Source organism: Argiope bruennichi, chromosome 9, assembly GCF_947563725.1.
Source record: "Argiope bruennichi chromosome 9, qqArgBrue1.1, whole genome shotgun sequence".
NCBI classification, from domain to species: Eukaryota; Metazoa; Arthropoda; class Arachnida; order Araneae; family Araneidae; genus Argiope; species Argiope bruennichi.
Window position 1 is genome coordinate 75,014,139 of NC_079159.1, and position 22,745 is coordinate 75,036,883.

The 22,745-nt window shown below is 28.2% G+C and overlaps 1 protein-coding gene across 1 annotated transcript in view; it reads left to right on the forward strand.

Moving 5' to 3' along the window:
* Positions 1 to 316: 316 nt before the first annotated feature.
* The window catches only part of LOC129985282 (nucleolysin TIAR-like), a 77,505-nt gene continuing 55,076 nt past the window's right edge, over positions 317 to 22,745 (forward strand). Inside the window, exons 1-3 of the mRNA XM_056095257.1 lie at positions 317 to 678; positions 760 to 791; positions 905 to 1,001. Coding sequence (XP_055951232.1) covers positions 616 to 678; positions 760 to 791; positions 905 to 1,001 — 192 coding nt within the window. The 5' untranslated portion in view covers positions 317 to 615. The remainder of the gene's footprint in view (positions 679 to 759; positions 792 to 904; positions 1,002 to 22,745) is intronic.

A 22,745-nucleotide genomic window follows, 5' to 3' on the forward strand; every position in this document is an offset into this window, starting at 1 on the left:
TGCAAGCCTGAAATTATTTTATTGAATAATTTAGAAAATAATATGGTTAAAACCGTATAGATTTTCATTTTTTGTTTATAGATGGATGACGATGCACAGATCTACTCAGCATTTTACTTAAAAGCTCAACTAAGATCTTTTTAGGTTATGGGCCAACCAGTTTTAAGATCTTTTTAAGTTATGGGCCAACCAGTTTTTATCAGTGCGTTAATTTATTTAAAAAAATACTATATATTTTTTCTTTGATCATAATTAAGACTTAACATATATTTATAACAGATAAATGTGCCCTTTTTGATTCAATATTAAAATAATTGTGAATAATTATTTTAAGCTCCAAAATGATTTGCACTCGTATCCGCAGCAATCTCCTACAACTCAACATTACAGCCCTTTTCGAAATAAAAAATATTTTATGAAGCCTTAATTTTCCGCTGTTAGTTGTTGTTCGATGTGACATGTTAACAACCAAGTTTTAATTAAACAATACGATTCAAGCTCGATCTAGTGCTTATACTTCATAAACACCGTGTTTAACAGGTGTCGTAATTATTACACGTAGTTTGTTTCACTTAAGCATCGAATCTGGCGGGGTCTGTGGGATATTTTCCGACTATGCAGGGCTATGCGCATGCGTCGGCATCATTCGTAAAGTACGATTCCGCCATGTCTAATAAGGTAGTTATTTTTTATTTAAATTTCAAAATTTTGTCTCAATATATGCATCTATTCTGTATTTATATTTCGTTTCTTTTGCAGGAACCCAGCAACGAGAGCCATCCTCGAACACTGTAAGTTCGATTTTATTTTAGATCGCTTTTTTCAAATAGCTTGCGATCAACCGGTTCAATATGCGTTTGTTGTCAAATTATAATATAATAAATAAATTTTATTGTTTTTATAGATACGTTGGAAATCTAGATCCGACGGTTACTGAAGAATTGATTTTAGCGTTGTTCGGACAAATAGGACCTGTTAAAGGATGCAAAATAATTCAAGAGGTGAGTCAATTCCAAGTTTCTGGCATTGTTCTTTTGCATGCTGATTTATACGCCTTATCTTATTTAAAATCCTCTGTTTTTCATCTGTTTGCAACTTGCATTGTCAGTTTATCATCTGTAGATCGGAATATTCAACAAAGCTTGGAATTTCATTTTCTGGATTTTCGTTTCATATGTAACGGTTAATTTACTGATCCGTTAATTTGTGGTATCTTTTTAATACACTTTTATCTGCAACTAAATATTTCTTGTTGCGTATTTTTTAATATGTTTTTGCATGTTTTGATTGTCAGTTCATTGACGCGAGACTTAAATGAGATATTTATCGTCCAGCAAACACGTTTTGATGTTATTTCTCTATATGCCGATAGAAATTACTTTAAATATCTTATCATCTCTGATCGTTAAAATTTTCTATTTATATATATACTTTACTATATTTTATACAATAATAAATTTTTTAATAAGTAAAAAAAAAAAAAAAAAAAAAAATGCATGGTTGACGAATTGATGTTCTAAATTTTACTGATTTTGGAATTTTAATACCTTAAAATATTAGTCGAGTTCAGTGCATTCATGTTTGTTGCATTTCTCTTGGATTAAATCATTTTAAAGGCGTATGGTTGGCATTTGCAATGCTGCATGATTGATAGTTTGACAGATTACTATGACTTACCTATTATAATGTAATAACATGTTGCTCTAAACTTTCAAAGTAGAAAAGCCTTATTTTTGACATAAAATATTATTTTGTGCATACAGAAGTCGTATTAGTGATATTTATGAAGCATTTGAGAACTTATTGTGTTAAATGAGATTAAGCTTTTCAAAATGAGTAAATTGTTCCTTATACCATGCACTAATTTGAATCGGTAAGTTTTGACCCTTTTTAGATACTAGAAATGCTAGATACTTTTAAAACGTACTGGTTATATGATATCTAAACTAAAATACTGGATATCATAACACGTTTGCGACGTCTTTACCCTTTTTATCAACTATCATACTAAATTCTTTATGAAAGGAATATTTTTATTATATCGAAAAAATGCAATACTATGTACTTTTAATGTATAACTATCATCTAACATACTGGTTATATGATAGTTAAACCAAAATGCTGGGTATCGCAACACATTTTCGAAATATCTATTTATTCATTCATCAATTTGGGTTTTATTTCTCTCACTGAGATAGATCTCATTTTTGCTCATAAAAGAAATAAAGTTAAAATCTTTTTTCCATTTTAATGTTATGGAACTTTAGAAGATAATAATTTAATAATTATAAGAATAAAGAAATTTTTATTATCGAATGGATTTTTATTTTGTTTGCTTATGTAAGATTATGAATGACTATTTTCTGGTAAGTTAGAAAATTTGTGTTTTTGCAAATTTATAAATTTTATCTATTTTATCTTATTGAAATAAAAATTCTCTTGATGTCTATATTAAAATGTAAAGACAGAAAAGAAGGAAAATAAAAGACATATATTTGTTCAAAATTCTCAACATTTTCCCCTTTCTTGATATTTTATTTTCTGATACTTAGTATTAATTTGTAATCAGTGCAGAACTTTAGATTTATTCATATATCTTGCTTGAGAAAGGAAGGCTCGGCTCCCATATACGGCCTCCTCCAAATTGGCAAAAAATTTGGTGATAAACGGTAATTTCTGGCTGCCGTCATCGGCATCCATGCTCTTCTTTATGGTGATCTTAAACCTTATCTCTTAACCTTAACCTCTAATTTTAAATTTCATTCATTTCACACTGTTCCATCCACTTGTATCAGTCAGTGGCTGTTAGCTCTCACCATTTCCCACGTGGCCAGGTTGTATTTTTCTATTTTATTTGCTTTTGCATTTTTATTTTTCTATTTTTACTCATGGCGTCTGCTAATGTACCAATTAAGGATGTAGTTAAAAAATTTCAAAATGGGTTGCAGAATAAAGGACTTGGATTTAGAGTTTTGAAGATGTTGGACAATAAAGCAAGGTCTATTTTTGGAAATCCTGGAGTTGCTACCAGGTATTTTGTCATAGAGTTGATGCGTGATAAGGATAATTTTTTTGCTTTTTTGAAGGAATCAGGTTTGATTAAAATCCCAAATTGCACTATTTGCAATGTTTTAATGCAGGTGCGAACTAGAAATTATGTTTCGGATGGTTATAGCTTTGTTTGTCGGAACAGTATCATTAGGGATGAGTCACGGAAAATGTGTGGGAAGCAGGTAAGTTTCAGGTATGGCTCTTGGTTCAACAGCAGTAGGTTGGAAGAAATAATTTTGCTCACTTTTGAGATTCTTATTGGAACAAGGACAGGGGAAATTAAAGAGCAATACTTTTTCGGTAACAGTACCTTATCAAATTGGAGGCACTTCATTAACGAACGAATTTTAGAGTATGTGGAGGAAAAATCAGAAAACATTGTGGAAGTGGACGAATCAAAATTCGGGAAGAGGAAATATAATAGAGGTCATCGAGTTGAGGGACAGTGGGTTTTTGGTGGTGTGGAGAGGATCGGAGCGTACGTTTCTTGTGGCTGTCCATGATAGGCTGTCCTGAACGCTGAAACGTCTTTTGCATAAAACAGTGGATTGAACCGTGTACGATTATTTATAGTGATTATTGGAAGGTATATGACAGTTTAGATGAGGAAGGATACAGGGGTGTTTGTGCTCCGGGGAAACCCCGGAATTCCGGGGATTTTGAACTTCGATACCTGGAAATTTCGGGGATCGTCGTTCAAAAGGAAGTAGGAATAATAATGAATTATTTATTTTGATCTGGGCGATTTTGTTTGCTTTGAAAGCAGAAAACGCAAGGTCAGCGTGTGTGGTGAAAACTTTTCCTTTCTTTCTCCAAAGGTAGTGATAATGCGTGAAAAGGGGGAAAAAACTTCTTTTTTGTTCTTTCCTTATTGCGAGTTATGACTCATTCCCCCGTTTCTCGGACATTCTCTTCTGGATTCTTTTCGGCAAGTAGGCGCGGCAGAAAAAAAAAGGGAGAGACTTCGCGACCAGATGTGCGATCACGTGACTCTGGGTTCAAAGGTCTTATCTCTCCTGGCGCGGCGCCAATTAGTAGAGAAGGGGGATTTTTCGCCGTATTAGCTATTTGTCATTGATCGCTTCGCAACTTTTTTTTCTCCGCTGTGTAAAATTTTCGTTTCTCTTATTGAAATATTTTTTTATTTATGTACGCAAGAGAATTTCACTTTGAAATTTCAGCATACGAAACAGAAATTACTCCTTAAAAATTCATATCTAATTAGTTTTACAGCATTAGATTCAGAGCTAAGAGGTAAAACCAGTACAATATTAGCTTTTGAAAAATTATCATCTTTTATGTCCCATATTTTTAGTGATAATGAAAAGTCAAAAGTAGAAGCTGAAATAAGGTTATACCAGAGTGATATTGATATCATCAAAGAAATGCTCTACACATCTAATGAAAGTGGAAATCAAGTCAAGTGTACAATTGATAAATATTGGTCTAAAGTTTTTAATTTAAAAGATGATTTCACAAATGATTATAAGTATCCTACATTGGCTAAATTGGTCAAAGCCTGCCTTAGTTGCTTCCATGGCCCATTAGTGGAAAGTGCATTCAACTTAATAGATACACTTGTCACTGACTATAGAAGGCCCATTCCACGGTAATGTATGTGACAATCGGACTAAAAGATATGCATAAATATCTGATAAATTTATGTACAAATGTAGTGAAAGTCAAAAATTTAATTTTGTTAGACAATTAAAAAAGAGTTTTAATAAATGGTAATGAAAAATATATTTGTATTTAAATTTTGAGAGACCTTTTAAAATTTTTTTTAGATAGTCACGTATGTGACAAAAATTGGAACTGTGATTTGATAACACCAACTTTCTTTAAAAAAATCAGTGAATTATATGCATGAAACGTGCTTAAAAAAAGTTTCCCATAAGAAAAAGGTTTAATGAAGACAAACTAATAAATGCATTAAATATTTCTTTAATTTTTCAATTAAAAAAAAAATGTAACTTTACAGGTCATGTATGTGACAAGTAGTCATGTATGTGACATCGTTCAATTTCACATAACTGCATTTTGAAATATTACAGTATTGCGACCGTTAATTATAGGTGTTGGCAATACTCTAATTATGTCATCCCGCTGAATAACTCCTATATCATTCTCTTGATAAATGAAGTTGCATACGGATACCTGCTTTAGGAAAATAACATTGATTTCGGTGTTATCTAATGCAGACACCTGTGCTACATAAGGCTTCCAGGACTTTTTTCCAAACACTTTTACAAGTAAAAACTTGCCAAGTGAAATATATGCAGAAGTGTGATTTTGTGCAAGTAATGGAGTTCTTTTCAAACACTGTTCTGTATTTTTACAAAAGCATAGCTCTTGCACAGTTGTATCCAAATTTTGCTGACTTGTAAATAAACAAATGTGTTCATCCAAACATTTAATTATGTGGGCTTTTTTAATTCCTGGAACATCCTTAGCTAAATTCCAATCAATTTGAGTTTTATCTATATCCTTTTGCAGCATAGGAATGACAGTGATATTTTGTACTACTTTTGCAGCAACTGTAGCAAAATCAACTGCATTCTGTACTATAGCTCTTCTTGCCTTTACTTCCGCATAGACTCGGGACTTTGCAGTACCTCCTATCCCATCAACAACTCCCTTTCCATGGGAAGTTGCTGAATATTTCCATTCGAAACTAGAAAAATGCTTTTGTGTTTTGAATAAAATAAAGAGGAAGTAACAAATAAATTTGTTTTTAAACTCGCTGGATGGTCCATCGCTCCAAATTATTAATTTTGGTTTATTTGCCTGAAATTTAATAATTTCCAAAAGCTTCAAAATGAAAGCAGACACAGATAGCTTAGATTTATCTTTAGTATCACTTACAATAAGATAACTCTGTGTTTTATGATTCTTTTCAAATAATGCAGCTGTAAACAAAGTTACGTTTTCCCGGCTCCATAGTGCAGACTGTATTTCACTTTGCCACTCACATGAATAACTCATAGCAAAATCTACTTGCAATACAACAGTATTGCTTTGCTTTATATCAGATTGAAAGGCAGCAGCTTGGATTCGTTTAATTTTTACATGCTGCTTAAAACTTTGAAAATTTTCTAAAACATTATCAGTTAATTCAGCTATGCAACCTTCATTGGTTTCTTTATAGAAGCGCTTATTTTCTGACTTAACCCATTGGTGCCATTGTACATTAGAAGCATTATTTAATCCTTTTTTGCCAATAAAATCTAAAAGCAATTTTCCAGCATTACATTTATCACATTTTGTTTCCCAACACTTTGATTCCAAGTCTGAATTGCACAGCACTTCTTTCCAAAAATCATTGTTATAATCAATATTTAATCCTTTTAACAAAAGAATGAAATTCTCATGACTCTTGCATTTACACTGATCACTAGGTGTGTCTTTAAGAAGAAGAACATTTTTAGGTCTTAAACTGCAAAATTTTGAATATCCAATATTAATGCTTGGATTTTCTTCCTTAAACAAAGCATGTGCTTCTTTCATATACATTGTAAGAAAATGTTTACGAACACGTTTTTTAATGCCATTTTCCCAAATTATCATTTCATCATGCATTCCTGGAGCAGTGTAGACTATGTCTGCTCGGCACAAGAAGTCTGCCACAAGTTCTTTGTTTTGATTATTATCACTGATATTGGACTCTCTTTCCTTTTGCAGTTTTAAACCTACCTTTTCCACTAAATTGCTGACTACAGCCATTCGTTTTCGAGGTGAGGTTGGTAAGGCTTTCAAAGTTTTTTTAACTGCTTTGCCAAGTGTCTGGGGAACTGTATAAGGAGAACATTCTGGGGTAGTCGCAATAGAAGAATTCAAACTTGAAATTTTTGTAGAATTACTTATCTTTTTGGCTGCTCTGCATTTCCTCTGCCTTTCTCTAGCTGCTTGCTTTTGTTTCTTTTTCTCCTTTTTTGTCATAGTTGCTGCTTTTAAATCTCTTATTTTTTTCTGCCTTAGCTTTTCTTTCTCTTTAAAATCAGGATCATTTCTTTTTTTCTCATAATATCTCTTTTGTTTAGTAGCATTTTTTATTCTTTGTTCATCATCCATATTTTAAGCTTAAAATAGCAAAATAAGACTAAGATGCTTAAAGATAGCAAAATCTGACTTGCAGCATACTTCAAACACAGTGTGCTGTGAACCTTTGCTTAAAAACAAACATTAGGTTATAGCTGGAGAAGTAAAGGAATGTACTGCCATCTGGTGAGATGAATTTAAAATAACTGCTTTGGATTTTATAATTCAATGTCACATACATAACTGCTTGAAGTCACATACCTGACCATTGAAAATTATAAATTAATTATAATATTTTTTAAATTTTTAAATGCAGTTTCATCAAATAGTATGATTATATTTAGAAAATAAAAATTTAGAACTTTCTATTAATTTAATGATGCAAAAAATAAAAAAAAAGTTTTAATGGTCATGTATGTGACACTCCACAATCTTCATTAGCTTTGATTGTTAAAACAAAGCCAAAATAGACATTAATTTGTAATTTTTTGATATAGTATTACTAAAAACATATTAACAATTGAAAATTAAAATTCTATAGGCACCTTATGAAAGGTGAAATAATTATAGAAACCTTTAAAAAATATAATAATGAAACAGGCCATTTACAAATTCTCAGCCAAGGTTTTAAAAAATGCAATTTTTGATGAGATCTAATATTTTTACACAAAAATCAAGTCAACAACAAGCAAAATCAGATATTTTTCATTAAAATTATGTGTTATAACCATGATAATAGATTAAAAAAAAATTTGCCCCTTGGTTTCAAAATCCATGGAATGGGCCAGAACCTCTCTTAAGATTGATTCCCTAGATGCAGTGCAGACTATTAAATATGATTTAATGGCTTCTAAAGAAACCTCATGTGAAAAATATGGCTCAAAAAATCCAATGACTGATCCAATTCACAAAGATCTCTTACTGAATATGTACAGAAGTTGGAAAACATATCAAGAGGACTTAAAAACATGTATTTCAGATGAGTCACCTATAAAAGTCTCTGAAAAACCTTCTACATTAGCAGAAAAGCAAACTGCTTCTACCTCTGCATGTGCAGTTCTCGAGGAAATTTCTTCAACTGTAAATGAGGAAAATAAAAGTCAATCTTCCTGCAATTATGAAGTTCACCACAAAAGAAAGACAAGCCCACAAACATCAGAAAATAAAAAAAAGCAGCAGAAATTAGATAATTTTTTTAAATAATTAATTCAGGTAATTTAAAATATTTGCATAAAATGTAGTAGTTTATATGTTTGAAAATTTATGGTTATTAATTTTGCAAAAAAAGTAATTCATTGAACTTTTATAATTAGGTCATTCAATATTTCATAATTGTAATTTTTCATTTCTCTCCTCCCCCCCTTCTCGAAACTCCAAAATGCCGGTAGTAAGTCCGTAAAAGTTTCAGGGGATTTTTTGGGGTCCCACAAACACCCCTGAGGATACGAACTTTTAAAGGTTAACCACAGTTTACATTTTGTTCAGCGGGCAGATTTAGTGAATGGAATTACGGCTGTCCACACAAACACTGTTGAAAGCCTGTGGAATATTGTAAAAAATACCTTGCCATTATATAATCGGCAAGGTGATTTCCAATTTTATTTGGCTATGTTTCTTTTTGAGAGATCTTGTAGAGATTAAAAGGTTCATGTTTTTAATAAATTCTTGGAAATTATCGGAGACATTCCTTGGGAGGAGTACTCTATTAAAGTTTCTGATAAGTAACAAGGGAGGCCAATACGCTGAGTCTTATTTAAAAAATAATAATAAAACGACAGAAAATTATTTATTAAACTGTATTTTTATGTGTTTTTATAAGGAGCAGCTCACATATACAGCTATTAACTTTTATAAACTATGCTTTTAAAATGAAAAAAATATGAATGTTTTCATGAGTTCATTTTCAGCATAAAATTAAGAAATTATTTAAAAAAATCAGAGCAAAAAATAAATGCTTTTTCAAATTTATAAATTTTATCTTATTGAATATCAATATTCTCTTGGATCTCTATATAAAATGTAAAGACAGAAAAGGAGGGAAATAAAAGACGTATATATATTTGTTCAAAATTCTCAACATTTTTCCCTTTCTTGATATTTTATATTCTGATACTTGGTATTAATTTGTAATCAGTGCAGAACTTCAGATTTATTGATATATTTTGCTTGAAGGGAAAAAATATTCACGTCTTTTATGAATAAAACAATGAAATATTTGTTAATTTCCAAGAAATTTTTCAATTATTTTTTTAATCCATAAATATTTGAGTATTTATAGTAAAAAATGTTTACAGCTCATCTATTTTATCATCTTCATTATGTGCTGTCTTATGCACGAGAATAAAATCATAATTAGAATTGTTTAACAAAATCTAAAATTCTTTTTTGATATCTACCTAACTTCTGTTTTGCATTCAGCGATTTGGATAGTGTCATTAATTGCAGTTGCAGGTGGCAATTCATTATATTATATTCATATAAGTTTATTGCTACTGTTAACTTCGGAATTCGGAAATTATCATTTTGTGATTATGCATTTTGCTTAAGGTTCTGATTATGTAGAAAGATGAGTGGTTATTATATTTCCTAATTGCATGAATGATATAAGTTCGCCATAGTGCTAAATGTAAACATCTTCTTTTATCTTTCCTCTTGCTCCTTTTTCTTTTTCACAAAATAAATGTCTCCTGTTGCATGAATGTAGAGGGTTTAAGTCCGAGGATGAACGTCAATATTGCAGGGGTGTTTGTGCTCCGGGGAAACCCCGGAATTCCGGGGATTTTGAACTTCGATACCCGGAAATTCCGGGGATCGTCGTTCAAAAGGAAGTAGGAATAATAATGAATTATTTATTTTGATCTGGGTAATTTTGTTTGCTTTGAAAGCAGAAAACACAAAGTCAGTGTGTGTGGTGAAAACTTTTCCTTTCTTTCTCCAAAGGCAGTGATAATGCGTGAAAAGGGGGAAAAAACTTCTTTTTTGTTCTTTCCTTATTGCGAGTTATGACTCATTCCCCCGGTTCTCGGACATTCTCTTCTGGATTCTTTTCGGCAAGTAGGCGCGGCAGGAAAAAAAGGGAGAGACTTCGTTCGACCAGATGTGATATCACGTGACCTGGGTTCAAAGGTATTAATTTTGCAAAATTAATGATTATTAATTTTGCAAAATTAATGGTTATTAATTTTGCAAAAAAAGTAATTCATTGGACTTTTATAATTAGGTCATTCAATACTTCATAATCGTAATTTTTCATTTCTCCCCCCCCCCCCTTCTTGAAACTCCAAAATGTCGGTAGTAAGTCCGTAAAAGTTTCAGGGGATTTTTTGGGGTCCCACAAACACCCCTGATATTGCTACACACAGCAAAACTTCATTTAATGAATATAATTCATTGCAATACTTTATTATTTGCAAAGTGAAACGCTTGTTAAGTGTAACAGTTTTTCATATGAATTCATGAAAAATCGATTTTGACAAAAATACTCGGATTGATTTATAATAATCTAATTTATTATGTGTAATGTATTTTTTGTTTGAAACTTGTCTAATTTTGGCTATGCTTCAAAATTTGTCAAAAAATAAGGAGCAGCATTATTGTTAAATGAATATATAGCATGGTAGCTATATATTAGATGTATACATGCATGGCCACTGCCTGATTATGGCAATGCTTTACAACGTACAATGCAATAATTTTCCTACTTTAAACATCTTTCTTATTTTATTGGAAGATTGTTCTGCTGTTATTTCCTCCTCTCCTGAGCAAATATTATTCATAAAGTTTTGTTGCGACGCAGAATGGAGCTTCATAAACTCTTTGGTAGTTTTAATTTTGTTATTCCAGAGTATTGACGCTAATGCTATCCATTTTTAGTTCCTATAGTCTGGGCTAGGGTCTCTGGGTTCCCATAGTCTAATATTCAAATTACAGGCTAATCCAGCATGTGGCATCAAAATATCTCTTCTTCATTCAACTTGCAAAGTATAGTTTGTTAAGAGAATTATCTTTCGACATTTTATTTTGCTCATTATGTGAATCGCTTGTTATTGGAGGTGATCATTAAGCAAGCTATGTTTATTTATACTTCTAGAGCTATAACAAATCATTTTTTTCATTTCGTAGGTGCATTAGCAATCTATGCAAAATTTTGTACTACTACTTTTATTAGTTAATATATTGCAGTCATATCTGAAATATTATTTGAAATAATAACCCATCTAAGTAGACACATCTTCTAGTATGTGTGTGTATATATATATAATATAATATAATATAATATAAATTTAATTCTAATTAAGTTCCTAATTTTTTAGCCTTATTCAGCCTATGTCAAAGTCATTCTAAAATATTCTCTTTTTCCTGATCCTATTCCACTTTTTCTTTCTAATTAATTCACCTGAAGCTTTGTAAAAAAATGATTGTGTCAGCAATTCCCATGTGCCGAGTGAAGGGATGGGAAATCGCTGATGTAAACAGATTCTTCTAAAGGATCCCTCTGTTTCTCTTATCAAGGTCGACATACGTAAGAAATGACACATGTCAGAAATCTCATGTTATATAAGACCAGGTATAAAATGTTTATCAGCTTTCCATCAATTCTTCTCTTCGCTCTGTGCTGTTCTGTGCTCATCGCTCCTGCTTGTACATACTGTCTGCCTCTCCTAGACAAAATAAAACAACATCAAAAAATTGAAAGTCTCTTCAGTGTCTTCGAAACTGAATTCTGATTAGAAAATTATATGCTTACACACACACACACACACACATATATATAATATTTTAAAATCCATTTAAAATTTTAATTGATTTTTAAATTTTTATCTTAACTTAACCCATATTAGCTTCATTCTAAAATGATCTCTTTATTTCCTGATCTAATTTCACCTTTTTTTATTTAATTCTATGCAAGCTCTATAAAAATTCTTTAATCAGAAAGTTCCCACATTCTGAGTGAAGGATAAAAATCCTTAATTCTTTAGATTCTTTTAAAGATATTTAAATCCCCTTGCCTAAATCGACACATGTTAAAGAAATCCCTATTAGAATCTCGTAGTATAAAATCACTGTGGGGAAATTATATTTTGGTCTCTTTTGTCGTGCTGTAGATTGACGTATCTCGTTGCTTCTTTTTTGTTCATATTATGCCTCCCAGGATATGATAAATCGAGTTTAAAAATTAAAAAGTATCTTCAATCGTGAAACGGCTTAAAAATATTTTTCTATACACATATATATTACCTATGATGGGATATTTAATGTTGCAGATTTTCTCATATGAAATATATTATAAATGTTCATAATGCTTGCATTTTTATTTTTCATTAATATAAGAATATCATTTGCATGAAGCAATTTTTAAATCTCTGGGGTTGCCATGTGCTAAAAGAATTGGAGGAAAATGTAGGAAATTTTTAAATCATTTATAAAACAGGGAAAATGCCGAAAATTTTGAAATTTTCTTTAATTTTCAATAATATACAGAACATTTTATGTTTTTTCCTATCTAAAAAAAGGTCTGTCTGTTTAAATACTGCATGGATAAAAAAAAATCATTGCCATAGCTCTAAAAGCTAAAGACTGCAGAATCTCTTTTTGTCCTCCCTTATCTTCTAATTAGATCAATGTAATTTCCTAGACTGAGAAAAAAATACCTATATTGAAATAACGACTACAGCTATTTGAATACTAATGAAGCTACTGAAACTGAAGACTTTTTTAGTAGTAATTTATATTTGTGAAAAATACTACAAAATAATATTTGAATGCATGTCCAAAATTCTTGCTGCATCAAAAATTTTAAAATTTGGTATTTGTTTAAAACTATATTTATTGAAAAGCAGTGAAATAGTGTGTGAAAAGTGAATGGTTGATTTGCTTTAACATCTTTAAACTGTGAGAAATGATTATTTGATATGTCTTTGTATGATGTCATAAATGTTTATGGAGGTAACTTAAAATGATCTTATCTTGAGAGATTTTCTACAATGTGCAAAATGAGTGCATGCGAGATTTTATGAAACTTTAGAAAACAGAAAAAAGTTTTGACAAAAAAACTGGAGTAATAAATGCAAAGGAGATTTGTAAATTAAATTGTTAAAATTTGTAGAAATTATATTCAAATATATAAATTGGCAAAAAGAAAAAAGAGAATGCTTTGTAATGTTTATTAATTAATCAATAAATGGTTGGCATCATAATTAAATGTTATTTTGTAATTTAGTTCACTCAAATCTTCTTGGTAACTGTAGTGAGCATGCAGGAGTGATCAATATCTATTTTCCCTCTTAACATTTGAATTTGTTTTGCTAAATTGTAGACAGTAATAAAGAGAAATTATGTATAGAAACATTAATTTTATATATTATTATATCATTTAACTTACTTCCTTTTTCTTTACCCATTGATTAAAACTAGAGAGATTTTATTATTCTAACCAGCACAATCGCTCCTTAATTCTTTTGCTGTCATAAAAAGAAAACAAAGTGTATATCTTTTCTAGATTTGATTTACAACCCTGATCTGGTGGTAGCTCAAATTTGCAGTAGAGAATAAAGGGACAAAATAAAATTTTCTCATAATTATTAAAAATTGATTACTTCTATCATTTTTTCAAGGGAGAAAAATAAAATGATTTAAATATAGTCTCATTGATATTTGAGCATTAATCATGTTATTGTCCAATATTAATTACGAAAAATTGTAAATCTGCTTGCTATCTAGGATTATTTTTGTTGCCAATTAATAAAAAATATAACTTTTACAATAAAATATTTCTGTGCCATTAATGGACACTTAATTACTGAAAAATATTTGAATTAAATGTCGTTTAATTTTCATTAAAAATTTTTCTTAACATTTGTGAGGAAAAGGGCAAATCACTGAATGCAGATCTTTTCAATTATTTGTATTTCTGTACCAAATAAATTATTGGTACTTGTGTATTAAGCATGCCAGTGAATATTTCAGATTGTCATCATGTTAACATATTAACTATGTAACCTAATAACATATACTAAATAATAAAACTCTAATAACAAAACTTTTTATTTGTACAGATTTAAATATATTTCTAAAATACTTTTTCTTACTTAATAATGGATACTAGACCAAATTTGATCTCGGAATACATACATGACTTCATTGTATTATATAAATGAACCATGAATAAAATTTATAATAAATTACAATGTGCATATATATATATATATATATATATATTCATTTTACAATGGAGTTTTTTGAAATTCAGTATTTGAATCTGCGATAACTTATTAGAAAAAATATATATGAACAGTTTTTTAATTTCTTTAATACTTATTAAAATTTTTAAGTGCACTATAAATTTTTAAAAATATTTTCTAGTATTGATATTTTTTCTTAAAATTTAGCTAATCTAGGGCATTTATAAATTTTTTATTAATTTCCATCAGAATTTTAGCCTGTTTCCCTTTTTTAGTTATTTTTCTTCTGATAAAATTATCTCTGATATTTCGAAATTCCATATGATTTTAAAAACACTGTTGAATTGATTGAAACATATCAAAATCGCTTACAGAAATAATTGGCACTTCATATTCTAATTTTCTACATTGAATTTTTGACCTTTGATCTGTAGGAATTTACAAAACTTTAATTTAAATAGTAATGTATATTCTCCAGTTTCTGAAAGCTGCTGAAATTATTGAGCCTGAAGTTTACTTATTTCAGTTTCTGTTAAGTAATTCAGTTATGGAGGATTAACCTTCTTGCTGCATAATTCTTTTCCAAAATAGGTTCAAAAATTGCGAAACGTTTCCTTGCAGACATCTTTGAGCTTTGAAAAGAGCTTGCTAAATGCTGTAAAACATGCTTGTATATTTCACAGAACCATGGGCAATTAATGCTATCTGTTAACCCAGATCATAGTGAAATCAGAAAAGCCAAAATAAACCATGAACGGGAAAAAGAACGGGTTGCTTAGCTAAATAGACTGAAAAATGCATCACCACGGAAATTGCAGGTTGTGCAAGTTTTGCTACTTCTATGTTGATAAATTCGTTATTCATTTTATATATGAATTTTGCTAATGAATTAAACTTGCTAGTCCTTAAATATTAAGAACATTAATATTAAGGCAATTGTGAAAATTTTTATTTTATGATATACACATTTAGAATTTAGGTAAAAGCAATATAGTAAAGTTTCTCAAATTGTAGTGTATTATATTATTTTTTTGTGTCATAATTTCTAATGTAAAAGATTTAGATATATCTTAGAATTCAATATTAAATGGCATCTTTTTAACATTGTTTTAATCTTTTATTATCCGTTTAAAATTTTTTCTTTTTCTCAAATCAGAATCGCATTTCTTGGCCACACTTTTTAGTTCTGTATCATACCTTGCTTCATAGCTGCGCTTTTTCATGACTCACTTTTTATGCTTTTAGACATTTAGATTTTGTAGACATTTCTTGTTTTGATTGTTATATAAATTAATACAAATATTTAAATTTCGTGAATGTGGCACAGATTAGCCAAAGATGGCTTTTGTTTCATAAAAAAACAAACTCAAATTGTTGCTTATGGTTGAAACCTCACTGACCAGATATCATTATGATTCTAGGAAGTTACTTTATGTTAATGAAAATGGTATAAATCTGTTATATTTTTTTATTTATTTTCAATTGTTAGCAGAAATTTTAGTTCTATAAATTGGCAGTTTTTAGATATTTTGTACAATTTTAGATCGATAAAGAAGTCAGCTTTTAGATATTTCATATAACAAAAATCTTGGGAATGAGGCCATAAAAGTTAATTTATACGAATTTTGGCTCAAAAGAAGAAACGGATTTAAGCATATTTCTGAGAAAATGATTAAAATTTTATTTAATACATATTTATAAAAGTAGACTTTTAGCTATACTGTAAATTAAAAATATGAGATATTGGTATGACTGGTTTGTTTAGCCTAAAAATAAATAGATTAATTTTGATCTATTTAAATTTTTTGCTACCAAACAAGCCCATTCATCTCTTTAGAAGATGAATGGGCTTGTTTCATTAAAAATAAATTTTAATATTTCTTGCCATACATTTTTGAGTACTATTTACTACAGTTTGCAGTATAACTGCATTTCTTTTTTTTTTTTTTTTTTTTTCAATCTATATATTAAAATAAGTCTGCTTATAGGCATGAAATTTAGCACATATGTAGTCAGGAATAATGACTAAATGTATTTTGCACACTAATGTGAAATTTTATGTTGTTTTGGATGATTTTTGAAATGTATTTGCTCTTAGTATTGTTACAAAAAAATTGTAGGAAAAAAAATGTGGTCTTCTTCAATAGGAACAAACAATTGTTAGTTGTAAAGAAATTTATTTTATATCTGCAAAATGATTAACTGAATTTTGAAAAAAATTCACTTTCCAAATACAGTTTTATATTGATGACTACTAGTCTTGAAATAAGAGATAATATATATAACGTAATAAAATTTCCTGCATCTAAATATTTATCTATTCACAACTTGATAAAAAAATTTCAGATTAAAAAAAAAGTATTAAATAATAAAATTACTTTTTCGAAATCGTGTAACAAGGGCTATGCGATTTCAGCAAGTGTGATTTACTAAGTTAAAAATACATATAATTTTTTAACATTGATTTAACATGGAAGGGGGCAAGACACAAGGAATGTTATTTTAGTTTTCATCTGCAAACACAAGGTCTCTAATAATTCTATTATCATTAAAATCTTGGATTCTATTTTATAATGGGTTTTCAACACTCTTCAGAATGTTTAAGTACTCAGAGGTAGGACTAGGTGATGACTGAATTTCATCATTGTGATGTATCATCCAACATATATTGATATTTCTTGTTATATTGTGATCTCATTTGTTGTTATTATAAATTATAAATGAAATTTCTTAAAATATTGTCTGGTCAGAATGATTCTAAATAAAAGGAATTTTCATATTATATGGTTAAAAATATTCATGCTTTTTTTTAATAAAAATATTTTTATTGAAAAATTATTTAAGTCCCTTTAATCAGTGTCAAAGCATTGCAATCTATCATATATCATTTTTTGAATAATCTAGTAATTTTAATTTTTTTTTTTTTTTACTTAATTGGCTTTAGAATGCATCAGTTTCTGTCATTCTTCATAACACACATTACATAATAATATCCTTAACAGGTAAATTTAGTAGTTTCAAAAAAGCTTGAATGCAAGTCTTTGAAAAATTAATTCTGTATATTATTCTAATTTTGAAAATATTAGATTGTATGATTAAAATTTAAAGTTTTTATGCAATTTATTATTTTAAAATGTAAAAAAAATGGGGAAAATACTAATTGCAAAGCTAGTTAAACATGAATAATAAATATAATAGAGTGTAATTTTATATATGGGAGAAATAATGCAATACATTAAACATTTTTGAAAGTATCTTCCAATTTTTATCCAGTTATGACACAACATGGTCAAATAAAAGAAAAATACACAATTATTCATTATTATTAATATAAACTCAACAACAACAAGAAAAAAAAAAACTAATTTTCAAATAAAATGCCATATGTCTGTATATTATGACAGTGTCTTGTTATTTTTATATATGAAATTTGAAAATTAAAGTACGGAATTAGAGTGGAGGGGGGATGAAATAAAAAGAGATTATAAAAGACATAGTCACAGATTAGAAATTACCATAAACTCTTTATCTTCAAATAAAAAAAAAATTCCACACATATATTTTTTTAGTTGGTTAAATGCAGGATTTTTTTAAGCAATTCAAAATTCTGTATATTTGAAAATAATAATAAAAAAAATAAACAGTCTCACTAAAACTTTCTTACATAGTCTCTAATAAAGGTGTTATCTCAGAGAATACTTTGATGGCATTGGCATACAGTAATTATGAAATGTTATATTTTAGTATGTATAAAGCAATTTTATTAAATCAGTCTTTGGATCCTTTTCGAGGGTTTTCGCGATTAATCCCTGGCATACCATTAACAGTATCTGAAAATAGAATTTGACTTTCAGATATATTTTTTCCAATTTACTGAAACAGAGAGTTGACACAGAACTACAATTGTAGTCACTAAATCATGTATCAAATTTGATATACTTACTTTTTTGAGTTATCACATTTATAGGTTTCGGAAAGTAAAGATATACAGGTGGTTAGCCCCTTGTTGGATTTGACTCAAAATGTGATAGGTGACTACACTATAGATGTTAAATATGTGTACAGAATTTTATCTATTCAACTTTCTTTGGTGTATTGTTATCTTGTTAGCTGAAATTTGAACAGACAAACAGACTTCTTCCGAATACATTTTACTCAGAATTTGATGTAAAATCCATATGCCAAATTTTGTTGGTCTAGCTCAGTGTTTTTGAATTATCTTTGTTGAAAACATATGTTCCAATAATGTTTTTTGAACTGGCGGATATCTGAAATGTGGAAATTCAAAAAAAAAAAAATTTAATTTTTTGACAATTACAACATTTTATCTATACTTTCTATACAAGAAAGTAAAAAGAAGAAGAAAAAAAATACTTTAAAACTCTGTGAAAATTTGAAAAAGGGGTTTTAAAAGCATACAGTTTGTCTTCCAATTCTATAAACTGAAACAGTGTGATAAATATTTCTGTTAAAAATAATCTTTATCTTAAATAGAAAATGAAATATTTTAATAAGAAATCTCAAATACAAAAAGTAATGCACATAAAAATGTTTAGAATATAGTTCAAACTTTTTATGCTAAGAACAAAACTCGCATTAAAATTAACACAAAATGCCTGCAGTTTTCACCAACATAAAACACCTGCAAAACCGTTTATTGCTTGCAATTTTTACACAAGTTTCTCGATAGATATGATATTCATATAGAAAAACCTAAGAGATGCAGGAGGTTAATAGTTGTTTTTAACCCAGAATTTTCAAGAATCAAAACTAATGTAATATATGTTTATCTTTTTTAAAGATTTTTTTTTTGCTGGTGATCTGCAACAAAAATATGCATCCTTGAAAATAGTTGTGCAATTTAAATTCTATTAGCTCTGCTTGTTATGAACACTGTCATTCTTGCTTTCTCTCTCACTCTCTCATTAGAGATTCTTCATTTTCACTTATTTTTATTTTTTATCATCTACAGTTCACCATGTAATATGTAAAATTATAATCTCCCCCCCCCCCCTATTTCGACCACTTTCTTTTTTGCTATTACAATTTTGATTTTGCTGAAATTTGCTAATCAACAACATTGTGCATTCTCTGTTAATTAAATGATATAAGTTAAAAAAATATTATTCTTTGATTATGAACACTGTGTTTAAGATTATTTATTTTTTTATTGAAAAATGCTTTTATGATGATACTTTTGTTTTTGATTCATATTTATGAGGTACAAAATTTTAAAAAGTTCGAGAATCTATATTATAAGAAGAGAGAACAGTTGAAATTTGAGACAAAAGCATATTTGTCTCTCGAACCATTATCTTTACTACTTTAGAGCAGTATCAAATTAGTTTAATTAACTATTTTTGGAATACATTTGAAAAATCTATTCCTAAATTGCCATATGAGGATATAATATAAAACTTAAAACATTCTGATAATTTTGAATATTTATGATAAAATATAAATTTCATTAACTTTTATATAATTGTGTAGGAAATTTTATTGTAATTTATTGTATTTTATTTCGGTAGTAAAAAAAAAAAAAAATAGATTTCATTTTATTAAATTGTTTTGACTGCAATGTTTCCCCTTTTTATATTCATTTTATATCATGCACTGTTAAGTTAATTAAGTTGCCTTTATTGATAATTTGAAGTTTTTATTTAAAATATGTATTTTATTTGTCATTAAAAATACTAGTGGTTTATTTAACTACTCTACTTTGTGTTTTTTTGTTTGATATCTCTTTTCATTTTTCATTCTTATTGGGTATCTTGTTGTGATACGATAATAAGCATTATTTTAAATCTCTTAGCTCAAGATTAACACTTTTTAGGAATTTGAATTAAAAAAAAAAAGCCTTAAAATACTATTTTGCATTTGCAATCCAAGCATTATATATAATGAAATAGGTTAACAAAATTAAAAATGTTTTCTTAATGTTTTTAGATTGGTACGTAAAGCTTTTAAAAAAAAATTTAAAATGTTTTTTAAATTATTTTTTACTTTCTTTTCAATTGTGTATTACCCAACCAATTTGTTTGCCTAAAATACTATTAAGCTTTTAAAATTCAAAATATAATTATTTAATACCTTTCCATAATTACTTAATAGTGTGGAAATTATGAGTTCATTAAAAATTGAAATGAATTAAAAATATGATTTGCCAATTTCTGAACATTTTTTTTAAAGTTGTTATAAATTTTATTGAAGTAAATGTCTCTATTAGACAAATTAACAAACACACACGGAAATGCACACAAACATACACGCATGCATATACAAAATGAAAAGGGCTAATAAAATTGCACTAATCCATGCCATCATGCACATTAGGGAAAGAAAATATGATGCTTTGAAAAAAAAAAAAATAATAAACTAAAAATTACGAAGTTTCTTAAAACAGCTAGTTTTCTAAGCTGTGAAATTTAAATTAAACTTGACTTAAAATCTGCTGACAAGAAGTAAACTAAGAACCAAATTTTGTATCGCATCGAAACTATTTGAAACTGACATGAAAAAATATTTCATTGATATAAACTTATCAATAGTCAACAGATTTAAACATGTTAATACCGAATTTAAATTACAAGTGTTTTTCCTTTTTGCAAATAATTACTAAAATGATAGAATGTTATTAAAATCATTTTTTATAAATTAAAAGCAATTTTTTCAATTTTTTACTTTACCTTAGAAAATAAACACAGGAAAGAAAAATTTCTAATGATGACACTTTGACTTACAAATTTGACAAATGGATGGCATACCTGTAAAATCACTTTAAGAAATACATATTATCTGTTAAAAGATTAAAAATGAAATAAATTTATTTTGCCTGTAGAAGAAGTGTGTAACTATTCCGTAATGATACTAGGCCCTAATTAAAAGGTATGACATTCAACTCCAAAAAAGTGAAACTGTTTGCTTTGTTATAATAGTGAGAAGCAAACTGCAAATTATGCATGTAAATACTTTTTTAAAATATTCAAAATTTGGAAAATATTGCAGGACATAAAAATCTTTTGTGATTAAATTTTCATAAATTTTTTTTAAAAACTTGCATGATGTAGAAATAAATTTTGTATAATATTTCTTAAATACATCAATAAGAAAAAATTGTTCTTTTAATAAAGTTTTTAAATGACCTGGGGCCTATTTTCTTCTGTGTCAATTTTGTAATTTCAAATTTTGTGTCATATTTAGTAACCTGAGGTTTGATGATTTACTTTCAAAATTCTGGCAGAAATGTATATTGGCTTTTAATAAAATAAAAATAAAACCTTTTCTTATTCTGGAAATTTTGTATGCTGGTAAATAATCACTTTGAATAATGATTTTTTAATGAGAAAAATGAAACTGAGAAATATAATATTGTGATGTCAGTAGAATAACTTAATTTATGAATTTTAAATATTAAATAGCTTATTGCATAATTAAAACAACTATTAATTCAAAAGTTGTATTTCTTACCATTTAAATTTTGCTTGTGCTCAGCACTAGTTTCCATGATTTATTAGGCTTAACTGCAATTTCAAATTTTGGACTTCTTTTTTTTTTTTTTTGCATGATTTATTTACTTTTTATCTTGCTATCAATCAATTTTCTATTGAAGTATAGTTTAAAATACTGTAGTAGAAAAATGTCTGAAATACACATTTTTTTTTGAAATCAAGTCAATTTTAAAATCAGCAAAACTCAAAAATACAACAAACTTCAGACATGAAATTTGATGTATAAAATTTTCACTAAATTAGCAAATTTAGTCCATTTAATTTGTTTACAACTTTAATATTTATCAAATTTTTTATATCTGTCTGTGAGATGGAAGTCTGTCAATTCTTGTCTTCATGAATATTACAACTCAAAAAATAAAAAAAATGATGGATGAAATTTAAACTTTTTAAATTTATCATTAAAATTTGTAATATATTTGCATAAATTCTATATCAGATTTTGGACTTAGTCTGTCAAATATTTGGCTGTTTGTTAGCTTATATATTTTCAATATGTTAACCCTTTATTTACTGACGGTACTTAAAAGTACCATTTAAATCTGGCTTATATCTTTGTACTATGACAATTTTTGCTGATGGTATTCTAAAGAACACGGAGAATGTAACCCAAATAGCAAGAAGTTAATATAAGCTAAAAGTAGGAATTAAAATTATTTAATTGATAATTAAATTAAGAGATTTTTATTAATTAAAACATTTTTCTTGGGTTCCCTGGGATTATTCTGCAAGAAAACTTTACTAGTGCAAAAATGAAGTTGAAAAATTAATGGCAACATAATTCAGTAAATAATGGGTTTTAACAAATGCAAATGCATCAATATGGCATGTGGCCTTTCACCGATATTGTAATTATATATATATATATATTGTATAATTATAACTATACATTAAAGTTTTTTTATCTGTTTAGGTGAGATCTTTCTTTATACTTTGTAAAAGACTATATCAAAATCTTTATACTCTG